At 43.7% G+C, this 16,612-nt stretch overlaps 1 protein-coding gene across 1 annotated transcript; it reads right to left on the minus strand.

The window, feature by feature from the left end:
• Window positions 1-8,306: 8,306 nt before the first annotated feature.
• On the minus strand, window positions 8,307-16,493 carry rpl39 (ribosomal protein L39). Its single transcript, XM_063051349.1, has 3 exons — window positions 16,394-16,493; window positions 16,062-16,165; window positions 8,307-8,477 (listed from the first exon to the last, which is right to left on the minus strand). Exons 1-3 carry the CDS (start codon window positions 16,394-16,396, stop codon window positions 8,429-8,431), a joined length of 156 nt encoding a protein of 51 aa, XP_062907419.1. The 5' UTR covers window positions 16,397-16,493; the 3' UTR covers window positions 8,307-8,428.
• Between the last annotated feature and the right edge of the window lie 119 nt (window positions 16,494-16,612).

Consider the following 16,612-nt stretch of genomic DNA (forward strand, 5'->3'; position numbering starts at 1 on the left):
TTTTCCTAACTTGACACCATTCAGATAGTAATCTGCCGTCCTGTTCTTGCCACCAAAGTGGATAACCTCACACTTATCCACATTAAACTGCATCTGCCCACTCACGCAACCTGTCCAGGTACCCTGTATTCTCGCATTAGGGTTAGGGTTCCTCCTCACATTTCACACTGCCACCCAGCTTTGTGTCATCAGCAAATTTGCTAATGTTACTTTTAATCCTTTCATCTAAATCATTAATGTATATTGTAAATAGCTGTGGTGCCAGCACCAAGCCTTGTGGTACCCCACTAGTCACTGCCTGCCATTCTGGAAGAGACCCGTTCATCCCTACTCTTTGTTTCCTGTCTGCCAACCAATTTTCTATCCATGTCAGTACCCTACCCCCAATACCATGTGCTCCAATTTTGCCCACTGATCTCCTATGTTCTGTTTAATGCTCCGTTTAAGAACAAAAAGGTGCAAAAAAGGTATTGGCAGGTTAGAATAAATGAGGTACTTTTGGAGTATAAGAAATGCAAGAGAACACTTAAGAAAGAAATCAGGAGGGCTAGCTAATAAGAAGGCATGAGGTTGGCCTAGTAGACATGGTGAAGGAGCATCCTAAGGGATTCTACAGATATGCTAAGAGCAAAAGGATTGCAAGGGACAAAATTGAACCTCTGGATGATTTGGTAGGTCAAATGTGATGGCAGAATATAGCATTAATGGTAAGGCTCTTGGCAGTGTGGAGGATCAGAGGGATCTTGGGGTCCGAGAATGGTAATTCATGTGTGGAGTCAAAAGAGATGGGGGAGGTCTTAAATGAATATTTTGCATCTGTAAACATGAGGAAATCTGCAGATGCTGGAAATTCAAGTAACACACACAAAATGCTGTTGGAACGCAGCAGGCCAGACAGCATCCATAGGAAGCAGCACAGTCGAAGTTTTGGGCCGAGACCCTTAGTCAGGACTAACTGAAATTGCATCTGTATTTACTCAGAAGATGGACACAGAGACAGTAGAAGTGAGGCAAAATGGCATCAACTTCATGTACCTGATACAGATAACAAATGAGTAAGTGTTTGCTGTCCCGAGGCAAATTAAGATGGAAAAGTCCCCAGGCCCTGATGAGATGTTCCCTCGGACGCTGCAGGAGGCAGGTGAAGAAATTGCTGGAGGTCTAAATGAGATATTTAGTCATCCTTACGGACAGGTGTGGTACTGAAAGATTGGAGGATAGCCACCATTGTTCAGCTATTTAAGAAAAGATCTAATAATAGAGTGAGAAATTATAGGCCAGTGAGCCTGACATCAGTAGAGGAGGGATTATTCTAAGAGACCAAATATGAGAATTTGGAGAGACAGGGAATGATTAGGGATAGTCAGCATAGCTTTATTGTGTGCTGGGCAGTGGATGCTGTCTACATTGTCTTCAGCAAGACATTTGACAAGGTCCCACATGGGAGGTTGGTCAAGAAGGTTCAGTTGCTCGGCATTCAGGATGAGGTAGTAAAGTGGATTGGACATTGGCTTTGTCGTAGAAGCCAGAGAGTGGGAGTAGATGGTTGCCTCTGACTGGAGGCCCGGAACTAGTGGAGTCCACAGGGATCGGTGCTGAGTCCATTATTGTTTGTCATCTATAGCAATGATGTGGATGATAATGTGGATAACTGGATCAGCAAATTTGCAGATAACACTAAGTGACTCTAGCCTTGAACTCCAGGCTACATATGCCGTCACACTTCCTCCCTCACCACCATTCAGGGCCCCATTCAGTCCTTTCAGGTGAGGCAACACTTCACCTGTGAGTCGGCTGGGATGATATACTGCGTCCGGTGCTCCCGGTGCGGCCTTCTATATATTGGCAAGACCCGACGCAGACTGGGAGATCGTTTTGCTGAACACCTACGCTCTGTCTGCCAGAGAAAGCAGGATCTCCCAGTGGCCACATATTTTAATTCCACATCCCATTCCCATTCTGACATGTCTATCCACAGCCTCCTCTACTGTAAAGATGAAGCCACACTCAGGTTGGAGGAACAACACCTTATATTCCGTCTGAGTAGCCTCCAACCTGATGGCATGAACATTGACTTCTCTAACTTCTGTTAATGCCCCTCCTCCCCTTCTAACCCCATCCCTTATTTATTTATTTGTTATTCCCCCCCCCCCCAACCCTTCTCTCCCTGTCCTTTTCACAATCACTCCTTGCCTGCTCTCCATCTTCCTCTGGGCTCCCCTCCCCTTTTCTTTCTCCCTAGGCCTCCTGTCCCATGATCTTCTCCCTTCTCCAGCCTCATCTCTTTTGCCAATCAACTGTCCAGCTCTTGGCTCCATCCCTCCCCCTTCTGTCTTCTCCCATCATTTCAGATCTCTTCCTCCTCCTCCCACTTTCAAATCTCTTACTATCTCTTCTTTCAGTTAGTCCTGATGAAGGGTCTCAGCCCGAAACGTTGACTGTACTTCTTCCAATAGATGCTGCCTGGCCTGCTGCATTCCACCAGCATTTTATGTGTGTACCAAAATATATATATAAATAAAATACAGAACAAATTGGAACACTGTCAATATTACTGAAGTACCATAAAACTTTATATTAGTTCCTAATATTTACCAGCTGAGTAATTTCACCTTGTGATGAAGATTTTAAACATTGTAAACCAGCGAGTTGTTTGTTATGTCTCCCCGCTCACTGGGAAAACAGACACCTCCTTCTCCCTTATTAGGGGGAGCGAGAGAGAGCCTGTGGTATGTCTTATACCGGGTGAAAGGCTAAGTCTCTGGGCTATTTGCTATTGCTTTGCTCACGCTTGAGTGCTCGGTGACGGGTGCAGATGCTTTTTTTGCTGGTGGAGGGAGGGGCAATTGTTGCTCGCTGCCGCTTACGCGTAGGAGGGGGGAGCTGGGGGGGGACTTTGGGGTTCTAACATTTAACTGTCATTCACTCTTTGGGGCATCCCTCTGTTTTTGTGGGTGATTGTGAAGAAAAAGCATTTCAGAATGTATATTGTATACATTCCGCTGAGATTAAATGCATCTTTGAACCTTTGAAGATTTAAAGGGCCGAGCTTCACGGTGGTTTCTCTGAAGCAATCAACAAAGGGATTCATTAGAAAGGGCAAATAAAAATAATGCAAGTGTAAGTGGAGCAGCCAATCTTTTCAATGTGCCACTGTTTGGCGTGGCTTTGGCTCATCAGGCTTAGGCAAGGTAAAGTATTTGTCAACTTTCTCTTTTTGTTCTCATTTCTTCATTCCTTGTCTGTTAGGGCATAGTAGTGCAGTGAGAATGGCTCCAGGGGCAGTATTTTGTACTGTGTGGGATGTGGGAATTCTCGGAGACATCTAGTCTCGGATAAACACATCTGTACCAGGTGCACTGGTCTGCAGCTCCTGAGGAACTGGAGCTGCAGCTCGATGACCTTCGACTCATACTGGAGAATGAGGAGGTAATGGACAGGACCTCCAGGAAGGCAATCACCCCTAGGTTGCAGGAGACAGGTAACTGAGTGACTGTCAGGAGAAGGAAGGGAAATGCAGAGTACACCTGTGGCCATTCCCCTCAATAATAAGCATATAATTGTAGATATTTTTGAAAGGGTTTACCTCCTGGGGGGGGGCACGGGAAGCCACAGCAACTGGGTCTCTGGCACTGAGTCTAATACTGTGGATCAGAAGAGCAGAGAGGTGAGGAGGACAGTGTTGATAAGAGATCGCATAGTCAGAGAGACAGAGACGAGATTCTGTGGACACGAAACATGTTGCCTCCCAGGTGCTAGGGTCAGGAAAGTCTGAAAGGGTGAGCAGCCAGAGGTCTTGGTGCATATTGACACCATTGACATAGGCAGACTAGGTGAAGAGGTCCTTAAGGGAGGATTTGGAGAGCTAGGTAGAAAGCTGAAAAACAGGACCTCCTAGGTAGTAATCTCTGGATTGCTGTCTGTGTCACGTGCCAGTAAGGGTAAGATTAGGATTTGGCAGGTGAATGCCCGGCTAAGGAACTCGTGCAGGGGTCGGGGGATCATTGGGATCTCTTCTGGGGAAGGAATGACCTGTACAAAAGGGATGGGTTACACCCAAACCCGAGGGGGTCCAATATCCTTACAGGCAGTTTGGTTAGAGTTCTTCAGGTGGGTTTAAACTAATTTGGCAGAGGGATGGGAACCAGAATGATAGTGTTGAAGGTGAGATAGCTGGTTTACAAACAGAGGTAATGTGTAGTGAGACTTCTAGCAAGGAGAGGCTGATGATAGGGCAAAATTGCAGTCAACAGGATGAGTTGCAATATAAAAGGCAAACATAATCGAAAAGGGTGAATACAAGACTGAAGGTGTTATATTTGAATGCACACAGTATATGGAATAAGGTAGATGAGCTTGTAGCACAGTTGCAGATTGGCATGTATGATGTCAGCATCACTGAATCATGGCTAAAGGAATTTTATAGCTGGGAGCTTCATGTTCATGTATACTGTACACACTATATCAAAAGGACAATTTGGAAGGCAGAGAAGATGCCGTTGCTATTGGTAAAAAATGTAATCAAATTATTAGAAGGGTGACATGGGATCAAAGGTGCTGAAAGGTAGATTACAGCTAAGGAACTGCAAGGGTAAAAGACCCAGATAAGAGTTGTATACAAACCCCGAGTAGTAAGGATGTGGTCTACAAATTACAACAGGAGATAGAAAATGCATGTTGAAAGGGCAATGTTACAATCGTCATGGGGGATTTCAATATGCAGGTAGATTGGGAAAGTCAGGTTGCTGCTGGATTCCAGGAGGGGGAGTTTCTAGAATGCCTACAAGATGGCTTTTTCATGCAGCCCGTGGGTCAGCCCACTGGGGGATCAGCTCTTCTGGATTGGGTGTTGTGTGATGAACTGGAATTGATCAGAGAGCTTAAGGTAAAAGAAACCTCCAGGGCAAGTGATCATAATATGATCAAATTCACCCTGAAATCTGATAGGCTAAAGGCAGATATATCAGTATTACAGTGGAGAAATGGAAATTAGAGGCATGAGAGAGGAGTTGGTCAAAATTGATTGGAAAAGAACACCAGTGGGGATGACATTAGAGTACCAATGGCTGAAATTTCTGGAATCAATTCGAAAAGCACAAGATAAATACATCCCAAAGCGGAAGAGGTATTCTCAAGAGAAAATGACACAACAGTGGCTAACGAGAAGACAAATCCAACATAAAAGCCAGAGAGGGCATATGATAGAGCAAAAATTGTGGGAAGTTAGAGGATTGGGAAGCTTTTCAAAACCAACAGAATGGAACTAAAGAAGTCATTAAGAAGAAAAGATAGGATACGAAAGAAAGCTAGTCAATAATATTGGAGGATACCATAAGTTTCTTCAGATACATAAAGTGTAAAAGATAGGTGAGAGTGGATATTGAACCACAGGAGAGGTAATAATGGGGGATGAACTGAATAAATATTTTGCATCAGGCTTCACTGTGTAAGACACTAGCAGTATTTTGGAAGTTCCAGAGTGTCAGGGGTCAGAAATGTGTGAAGTCACCATTTCTAGGGTGAAAGCTCTTGGGAAACTGTAAGGTCTGAAGGTGGATAAATCACCAGGATAGATGGTGTACACCCCAAGTTTCTGAAAGAGGTAGCTGAAGAGATTGTGTCGGCATTAATAATCTTTAAAGAATCACTAGATTCTGGAATGGTTCCAGAAGACTGGAAAGTTGCAAACGTCACTCCAGTCTTCAAAGGAGACAGAAGTCATCAAATTAGAGGCCGGCTGGTCAGTGGTTGGAAAGACTTTGTAACCAAATGTTAAAGATGTGGTTCGGGGTACATGATAAAATAGGCTATGGTTTCCTGAAGGGAAAATCTTGCCTGACAAATCTAATGGAGTTCTTTAAAGAAATAACAAGCAGGATAGACAAAAATCAGTTGATGTACTTAGTTTTTCAGGCCTTTGACAAGGGCCACACATGAGGCTGCTGAACAAGTCCATTGCATTACAGGAAAAATACTAGCATGGATAAAACAGAGGCCATTTGGCAGAATGCAGAGAGTGGGAATAAAGGGGAGCCTTTTTCTCGTTGGCTGCCGGTGACTAGTAGTGTTCTACAGGCCTCTGTGGTGGGACCACTTCTTTTAGCGTTACAGTATATGTAATGACTTGAATAATGGAACTGATGGTTTTGTTGCAAAGTTTGCAGACAATACAAACAGAGGTGGAGGGGCAGGTAGTTTTGAGGAAGTACAGAGGCAACGTAACTTCATTGGACATGTGATTAGGAAAGAGGAGTTAGAATGCACAGTAATTATGGGAAAGATTGAAGGGAAGAAAGGAAGAGGAAGACAAAGACAAATGATGATGGAGACAGCAGCCAGAGAACTGGAAATGAATGCCAATGAATTGATCCACTTGACCCGAAACAGGAGTGTTTCGGGTCACCTGATGGCATGGCACCTGATGATGATGACAGAGGCTAAAGGAGGACTTAAATTAGGAGAATGGCAAAGAAACAGCAGATGGAATATAGTGTCGGAAGTGTCTGGTCATGCACTTTGGTAGAACAAATAAAAGGATAATTTATTTAAATTTCAAAAATCTGAGGACCTTGTGCAGGATTCCTTACAGTTTAATTTGCAGGTTGAGTCTATGGTGAACAAGGTAAATACAATGTTAGCACTCATTTCAAGGGAGCTAGAATATAAAAGCAAGGATGTAACTTTGAGGCTTTCTAAAGCACTGATGAGGCCACAATGAGTGTTGTGAGCACTTTTGGGCCCCATATCTAAGTGCTCACACTGGAAAGGGTATAAGGGAGGTTCCTGAAAATGGAGCCAGGATTGAACTACTTGTCATATGAAGAGCGTTTGATCGCTCTGGGCCTGTATTCACTGGAATTGGATAAAACAAGGGGCGTGCTAATTGAATGGTGAAAGACCTTGGCAGTTTATGTGGAAAGGATGCTTTCTGTGGTGGGAGTGTCAGACCAGAGCACACAGCCTCAGAATAGAGGGGCATCCTATTAGAAGAATTTCTTTGACCAGTGGTGAACCTGTGGAATTTGTTGCCACAGGCAGCTGTGAAGGCTGCTTACAAATATTTAAGGCAAGATGAAGGGATACAAGAGAAGACAGGAGAGGAAATATGGATCAGTCATGATGAAATGGTGGAGCAGACTCTGGGCCAAATGTCCTAATTCTTCTCCTATATCTTATGGCCTTAGAGAGATTTGTATGTCACCAAAAGCACTTGCAAATCTCTAAATATTACTGTGCAGAGCATTCTAACTGGCTGGGTCACTGGTATGGTGGGGGTGCACTGCTGTACAGGATCAAAGAGCTATAAAATTAAGTCAGCTTGAACCTGGGCACTTGCGTTTATAGTATGCAGGAAATCTGCAAGGAGCAATGCTTCATAAAAGCAGCATCATTAAGGGTCCCCACCACCCAGGACGTGCTGCTTCTCATTGCTACCATCAGGTAGGAGGTACAGAAGCCTGAAGGCACCACTCACCGATTCAGGAACAACTTCTTCCCCTCTAAATGGATATTGAACCCATGAACACCTCACTACTTATTTAACTATAAAACCTAATTACACACTAATTCAGTTTTTCCATATCGTCATGAATTGCACTGTACTGCTGCTGCAGTTAACAAATTTCACACTATACGATGGTGATATTAAACCTGATTTGAATTCTATAACCCACCCACTTCAAGTTTTGCTGTGCTGTGCATTCAGAGATGATCTTCTGCACACCACTGTTGTAACACGTGGTCATGAGTTAGTTTCCTCTTGTCAGCTTGATCATTCTCCTCAGACCTCTTCCATCAACAAAGCTGCTGCTCAGTGCATTTTTTTTGTATGTACTATTCTCTGTGAACTCCAGAGATTGTTGTGTGTGAAAACTCCAGGAGACCAGCTTTTACTCAAGCCACTTGAGTATCTGGCATTCCGTGGTCAAAGTCACTCAGATCACACTTCTTTTGTATTCTGATGTTTGGTCTAAACAACTCGACCATGCTTGCATGCTTTTATGCATCGAGTTGCTGCCACATGATTAGCTGATTAGATAGTTTCATTAACAAGGTGGCCACTGATTGTATCTAGTGCACGAATGTGTTGCAAGCCTATAGATCGAGAGCCACGTATCAGGGCAGCAACCCATATGAACACTTTCCCATAGATGCTGCCTCACCTGATATAGCCAACACCTGGAGTATTCTGGCTCTGCATCACTCTCACACCTTCTGCACCAAATGTCACAAGGCCAGGGTGCATTTCCAATCAGAGAAACAAAGCACCTGAAGAACTACAACATTTAATAGTCAAAATTCACACATACAGTTGCCAAACACCAACAGCTTTATTTTTCAAGAATAGAAAATAAAGAAAATATTGTTCCGCTCAGATCCACAATTCCATTCTCCCACTTGGCAGAGCTGTCAGAGGGAGTGAATCTTCTTACAAGCCAAGTTTGGTCCTTCTCCAGTGTCTCCTTTTTGAGTTGTATCTGCAAGAGCAACAAACAGCAGTGAGTAAGCCTCACGGTAATTTACATCTTTCCTATGTCAGTGACAGCAGAAGTAACTGGAGAATTTATTTTCACATGCAAGACTAGTGACCCAGATTTAAATTTTGTCATGTCTGTAAGGAGGTGTCTGTTCTCCCCGTGTTCCTCCCACTTCCGAAAGATGTACAGATTAGTCGGATAATTGGTCACAATTTAATTGGGCAGCACGGCTCACTGGGCCAGAGTGGCATGTTACTGTGCAGCTTCTCTCAAAGACAACAGAACTTGAGTAATTCAGTGATGTATGTAGCTGTTATGAAGTCTGATCTTGCCATTGAATGGCAAGGCAGAATACAACATGCAGACAGCCGTTGATCTCAGCAGGATTAATGACAGCACAACACTTGTAGGAGGCGCTGTAATTGCAGACCTGCTGCGAAGGGAAAGTTGCATCAATTTAGCTAACAGACTTGTTTGAAGGCTTTATATGCCTTTCCAAGCACAAATTACAAAATCTCTTGATTTCACAACCCCCACCACTGCACACACGAGTATTCTAAAGATTAGATGAGCTAGATTCGTTACATGTACATAGATATATAGAGTGAAATGCCCCATTTGTATATAGATATATACAGCGATGCCATGCTCCCTACACCAAAATAGCATGCCTACAATTTACTAACCATAACCAGTATGGGAGGAAACCAGAGCATCGGGAGAAAAGTCATACAAAACCCAGATTGTTGCACTTTAAAACCATGGCATGAGTATCAACCAGATCAGGAGTCAACAGTCAGAGTCTCACCCAAGGAAGCAACAGAGAAAATTACCAGACTGTTACAAAGGAAACCAGTTCCTTAATGTCTTCCTAGACACTGTCTGAGTGAAACCTGACTGACCTTTAACGATGTCAACAGGGTGTGATAATTAAGCCATTAACACAACGCCGAACAACAGTTGATTTAGTTTCATTTGCTGTTGTGACAGGAATTGCAAGACCCCCTCCCCCTCCCCCCGACCCAGACACACACACACAAATCACGCTGACTGAGCTCGAGACTCCCAGTAGCACAGCACACAACTGCAGAACGCACCACTGAGTTTACATGCTGTACTCGGGTCCAGTAAATAAACTGTCATGTTAATAGTGAGAATGCACTAGCAGGGAGAAGTGAACAAGGCAAGTTACATTTATAACAGAGTAGCTTAAATGTTCCCAAATGTCAACAATATTTCTAAGCATGTAAAGTGCCTGACAGACATTACTGATCCTCACCTCAGTTACTTCACTCCCCAATTTCCCCGTAAGACCAGATCCCCTCAATATAGAAAGTAACTTCATTGGTAAATATACACAACCCTCCAAAGTGTGGGAGCATAGGCCAAGGACTCTCGGCTGGAGGTCGTATGTGTGTGAGTCTGGGCCGAGGACTGGAAGCTGGTGACGGCCTGCCCTGAGGTTAGAAGCCGGTGTAGGCAAAGGGGCCTGTTCAAGTGCTGATTGTTTTGTTGTTGCTGCTACTGCTGCTTGTGATGTTTGTGTCATATTGTGTTCTGTAGTTGTGGGCATGCTATATCAGCACTGGAAAGTCTAGTGACTTGCAGGATTCCCCACATCCTCGGGTGCGTCCGCTGTCCATGTAAATGATGCAATTCACTGTATATTTCAATCCGAAAGTGGTACATTCCTAAGATTAATATGAATAAAATCCTTACTGACTGATACCTTATAATTAGGAAGCATAAGCTTACAGATGTACATGAGAAATGCCGATATTTAGCTGAATTTCCCCCACTTTGCCGCCTGGCTTTCATGAACAGGAGTATTATTACATCTGCTGATTTCCATTTCACTAGAACATTTTCAGAACCTAGGAAGTTTTGTAATGTTTCCCACCACGACATCAGAATGTGGGTCATTATGTTGCCTACAATCTTTAACTCCAGTGATAATGACTTAAAATCCCCATTTCCTTTCCTCCCCACAATGCTGGGACGCTCTTATGATCTGCTCCTACCTTCGATAAATGGCTTGTTTCAAGACTCTGCACGTTTCTCTCACTATCAACGCATCAAGTCTCCTCCCTCAACGGGTGAATGTTTTCTTTAGTGATAGAATAATAGAACACTGCTGCACGGAAATAGGCCGTTAACCCATTTAGTCCGTGAACAACTATCATTCTGTCTAGTCCCATTGCCCTCCCATCCAAGTACAGTTGCAATTACCTGGCTTTCTGCATTCATTATTCATAAAATGTGGTCTGATCTTCATCTGTCAGAATAACACACACACACACTATCTGCCTAAACTAGTAACACACAAATTGTACTTTTCATGTCTTTATTGAACACATTGTTTGATCATTCACAGTCTAGGATGGAAAAACTATGCGAACCTTTGTAGTTAATAACTGACAGAACCTCCTTTAGCAGTAATAACCTCCACCAAATGTTTCCTCTAGCTGCTGATCAGACTTGAACAACAGCGAGGTGGAATTTTATACCATTCCTCCAAACAAATTTCATCAAAGTTTGATATGTGTTGCTTGAATTTCCAGCATCTGCAGAATTCCTGTTGTCTCCAAACAAAATTGTTCAGTTCATCAATACTTGTGGGACACCTTGCATGAACAGCCCTGTTCAGGTCATGCCATAACATCTCAGATGGGTTACAATCTGGACTCTGACTCCGCCATTCCAAAACATGAATTTTCTTTTTAAACCATTCTGTTATTGATTTACTCGTGTTTTGGATCACTGTCTTATTGCAACATCCAACTTTTATTAACCTTCAGGTGACAGATTGCTACCCTGACATTCTGTAAAATGTCTTGAGGCAATTTTGATTCTTTGTTCCCTCAATGTTTTCAATCTTTTTGTCTCATCTATCCATGGAACATTGTCCCAGAAGCATTATGGAATATCCAGGTAGCCTTTTGCAAACTTGAGACATGCAGCCATGTTTTTTTTGAGAGCAGCGGTTTCCTCTGTGGCGTACTGCCATGAACACCATTCTTGTTGTGTTTTTCTCATAGTGAATACATGAGCAGAGACTTCAGCAAGTTGTAGAGATCGCTGCAGGTCTTTTGCTGTTGCCCTTGGGTTCTTTTTCACCTCCTTCAGCATTGCAGAGTGTTCTTGGTGCGATCTTTGCAGGACACCCACTGCTAGGGTGAGTAGCAACAGTACTGAGCTTCCTCCATTTGTAGACAATTTCTGAGTGGATTGGTAAACACTCAGGCCTTTGGAAATGCTTTTGCAGCCTTTTCCAGTTTCAGGCATCTCTACAATTCTTCTAAGGTCCTCTGAAAGTTGTTTTGATTGAGACATGGTGTACATGAACAGATCTTTCTTAAGAGCAGGCTCTGTCAGTAACCTGACTTTGTGTATTTTTTATATATAAAGGCAGGGCACCTCTACAACCCACACCTCCAATCTCATCTCATTCATTGGAACACCCGACTCCAAATAGCTTTTGTAGAAGGCATTACCCCAGAGCGTCAGCTGCTTTTCTGAACCTAGACTGACCTTTTAAATGGTGTACTCTACCAGAAGTAGCACAATTGTTTGATTGTTATTAGTTTCGGAAGGTTGCGTTTGTCTATTATTGTGACTTAGATGAAGATCAGACCACATTTTATGAGTAATGAAAGCAGAAAGCCAGGTAATTGCAAAGGGTTCACAAACCTTTTCTTGCAACTGTACCTATCCAAACTTCTCTTAACCATTGACACCGAACCCAAATTCACCACCTTCCACTGGCACCTCATTCCACTCTCACCACCCTCGAGTAAAAACGTTCTCCCTCATGTTCCCCTGAAATATTTCACATTTCACCTTTAACCCATGAACTCTGGACTCACCCAACCTCAGTGAAAAAGCCTGCGTTTACCGTATCTATACCCTTGTAATTTTGTATACCTCCATCAACTCAAAATCACAATCCTTTAGACCATCTCATTCAGTTTTTCTTCATTAGAAAATCTCACTTTAGAAATCAACTTTATTAACTATTTTGAAACTGCTCTTCTGTACACATGTAGCTGCTACTGTTTTTAAACTTTCTGCTTATCAACTGTCAATTTATTTTCTCTCATTTAATAGGGCCACCCCCTGATAAGTTTCTGACTCACCACTAATCTTCACAATTATGCCCCCGTGAATTTGACACCACCCTCAATTGCCTCGGTTGAATATGGAATATGCTTCCTGGAGTCTTCTCTCTCTCTCTCTCTCAATGGAATAAATTTTTGTCCAATGCCGGAGACAATTCCTTCAAAGTCTGCCATTAGCAACCTACCATCCATACTTTTGATCCATTTTCCCAGAACACTTCAGCCAACTCTGGTTTTTACATTATATTGATATTAGTCATCTTCATCCAATTTGATGGTTTCTCATTAATGACCTGATCTCACCCCTCATCAACTGAGCTAACTAATCATTTCCTTTCTGAAGAAAATCAAATACCATTCAATATTCAGGCATCTGCGCTGAACTAGCCATCAAACCACACCTTCAATTTCTGTTAGTGCTGACAATTTATCTTCAGTGTTCTGAATGCTGAGGTCAGAATCTCAGTTCCACTTAGTGAAAAGAGCCTTCAGTTTCAAATTGTTCTTATTCTGTCCCACTGGTTACTATGACCCCCAAACAATGACCTCATCTTTAATCTAACTTTCCAAATGCCTTTCCTCCTAAACAGCAGAGTTCAAGTCTCTGCCAAAAAACTCAAGACTATCCCGCCAATCAACCAGAATAAGAATTATCTACTCTGCCATTCAGTAATGTTTGCACTATTACTTAACAGACAGATTTTGTGTATTAGACCATAATGCAGAATTAGGCCATTCAGCCCATTGAGTCTTCTCCATTTGACCACGCCTGATTTATTTCCCCCTTCAATACCATTCTCCTGCCTTCTCCCCGTAACCTTTGACAATCTTACCGATCAACCTGTCAACCTCTCCTTTAAATATATCTAAAGGCTTGATCTCCACAACTGTCTGTGGCAATGAATTCCAGATTCAACAGCTGAAGAGATTCTTCCGCATCTCTGTTCTGAAAGGACGTTCTTCATTTTGAGGCTGTGCCCTCTGGTCCTAGGCATCAACTCCCCCACATCCATTCTACCTAGGCATCAACTGCTCCACATCCATCCTATCTAGACATCAACTGCTCCACATCCATCCCATCTAGGCCTTTCAACATGTATTTATCTGTGTCCTCAACACTCAGCTGATGAGCCTCCACAGCCCTGCTGGCTGCATGAATGCACGGATTGCCCACCCTCTGGATGAAATTTATCTCCTTGCCAGTCACTTACTGGACCCCTGGCTGTAGATATCCCAGCCAAGGGAAACTTCATCTCTGCAGTTATCCTGCATTACTCACGTAAACCGCTTAGATTCATTCCCAAAGCAGGCTAGTACTCAGCAAAATCGCTAAGGGATCACGTACAAAACAGAGACAAATAAAATAAATTATACTGATTAGGTAAGTTGTAGAGTCTTTGAAAGTGAGAGCAGAGTTGAGGTGAGTGAAGTTATCCACACTGATTCGTGAACCTGGTGACTGACAGGTAATAAGTGTTCCTGAACCTGGTGTTATGGGACTCAGTTTTTTAACATATGTCAAACAGAACTGTAGCGATGAAAGAGAATCACCCAAAAAGGAATGCAAGTTGGGTGCCAATTGTGGAAAGAGAAACAATTAACATGTTGGGTCAGTGACTATTCAGAACTGAAAGAGAATTTTTGTTTCCATTCATAGAAATATAGAAAATAGGTGCAGGAGTAGGCCATTCGGCCCTTCGAGCCTGCACCACCATTCAGTATGATCATGGCTTATCATCCAACTCAGAACCCTGTACCAGCCTTCCCTCCATACCCCCTGATCCCTTTAGCCACAAGGGCCATATCTAACTCCCTCTTAAACATAGCCAATGAACTGGCCTCAACCGTTTCCAGTGGCAGAGAATTCCACAGATTCACCACTCTCTGTGTGAAGAAGTTTTTCCTAATCTCGGTCCTAAAAGGCTTCCCCTTTATCCTCAAACTGTAACCCCTCGTTCTGGACTTTCCCAACATTGGGAACAATCTTCCTGCATCTAGCCTGTCCAATCCCTTTAGGATTTTATACGTTTCAATAAGATCCCCCATCAATCTTCTAAATTCCAATGAGTATAAGCCTAGTTCATCCAGTCTTTCATCATCCCATTCATGAGAATATATCACAATGAGGTCATATCTGAAATTTTTCTCCAATGCAAGTTCACCCTGTTAGAGGGGAGACAGGTAATACAAGAGACTGCACATTCTAAATGCTGTAGTATTAGCACTGAGCGTGAAGGGAGGGGAGAGGCAGGAACTAGCAGACTATCCACACGACCAATGCCTCTCATCATCTTGTACACCTCTATCAGGTCATCTCTCATCCTCAGTCACTCCAAGGAGAAAAGGCCAAGTTCACTCAACCTATTCTCATAAGGTATGCTCCCCTATCCAGGCAACATCCTTGTAAATCTCCTCTGCACCCTCTCTATGGTTTTCACGTCATTCCTGTAGTGAGGCGACCAGAACTGAGCACAGTACTCCAGGTGGGGTCTGACCAGGGTCCTATACAGCTGCGACATTACCTACGATAAAGGGTACAGCAGTACAGGTGTGCTGTGACTGGAAATCTAACACTTTTTCACAATAAGGAAACAAACTGCTGGAGGAACTCAGCAGGTCAGAGAGCCTCTGTGGAGGGAAGTCAAGTTACCACTTCAGGTCGAGACCTTCCAATTAAGTGCCCTGATCCATCGTTCTGCCTCGGACATGTTAACAACAGGGCGTGATGCCTTTTCCATTGATTTTCTTTCTGGCAGCAGATTCCGGCAATCTTGTCTCTCCATCTTACTTTCAATGACAGAGGCCCATACTCTTCCCTCGCTTTACTGGCTGGAACAGGCCCTTTAACTCAACAGATGCCAAACTAATTATACTAGTAAATTAATGCCTAAAGCAATCACGTTTGCTTATCCTTCTAGTCTCTGCATATTCATGTGCCTCACTAGCAGACTCTACCACCACTCCAAAGCCTGCTCCCTCTCAAAGCACACGCTTTACTCTGCGCCTGTGGAAACGCTCCAGGATGATCTGAATCCTCAGTAGCTACGCTGTGTGACCTTCCTTCATTTAGTCCACATGCTGATTTTACTCAGAAAGTGGCCCAGTCTCTCTTCTACCACAACAGATGCGGGTCTGGCAGCATCTGTGGAGGAGAGTAAACAGTCGGCGTTTCGCGTGGATATTTTACCAGGATTGGCTTCTGTCGCCTTCCATTCACCAGCTGCTTACCTCTTCAGATTTGGCACATAAATCATTTACCTTTAACAAAAAATGCTGCAGAAACTCAGCAAGTCGGGCAAAACACAGCCAAGACCCCTCATCAGGACAAGTGCCTGACAACTCCCAAGTCCCGTTGAAGGGTCCTGGCCCGAAACGCGGACTGTTTACCTCCCTCTACAGATGCTGCCCGACCTGCAGCATTTCCGAACGGTGTCCAGTCCGGCTCGCCCCGAGGCCCCGCACCCACCTGATTTTGTTGCCGGTTTTCATGCGGATCCATTGCGGGATCGGCCGGTTCTGCTTCATCTTCTTGGCGAGAAAGCGCTTGATCCGGAAAGTTTTGTGCGACGGCTATCGAGGGGACAGAGAAGGAGAAAAAAACATCGTCAGCAGAGAAGAGCCAGTGGGGAGTGGAACCCCGTCGTCCCGCCGCACAAACATCGCTAATCATTTACAGTTTCCATTCAATACAACTCCGAAAAGTCACACCGAACGACTCTACGCCGTTTTGCGGTGGTTGTTTGTCGGCAGGAGACGGTTTGGAAGGCGGATGGTGTCGGATTGCGCCCCTGCACTCACCATGGCCGAAACTGCGGCTCCCACAATGGCGAGCGATGAGAGAAGAGGGCGGGCACAGCACGGCGGGTCAAAGGTCAGAATTGCGGGCCTTCAGCTTAGTTTCCCGAAGAGGATGCCATTGGATAAAAAACGGCAAGTGGATAAAAAAAACAAAAATATATTTTAACAAGGACATTAACTATTTTTACATAAATTTATCCGTCGATACTACTTCAAAAT

Source organism: Mobula hypostoma, chromosome 6 (genome assembly GCF_963921235.1).
Source record: "Mobula hypostoma chromosome 6, sMobHyp1.1, whole genome shotgun sequence".
Taxonomy (NCBI): domain Eukaryota; kingdom Metazoa; phylum Chordata; class Chondrichthyes; order Myliobatiformes; family Myliobatidae; genus Mobula; species Mobula hypostoma.

Excerpts from the sequence above, each read along its gene's own strand:
- rpl39 (XM_063051349.1), bottom strand. Across the intron at positions 8,478-16,061 it reads AAAACCGGCAACAAAATCAG|ATACAACTCAAAAAGGAGAC; the intron begins GTGGGTGCGGGG and ends TTGCTCTTGCAG.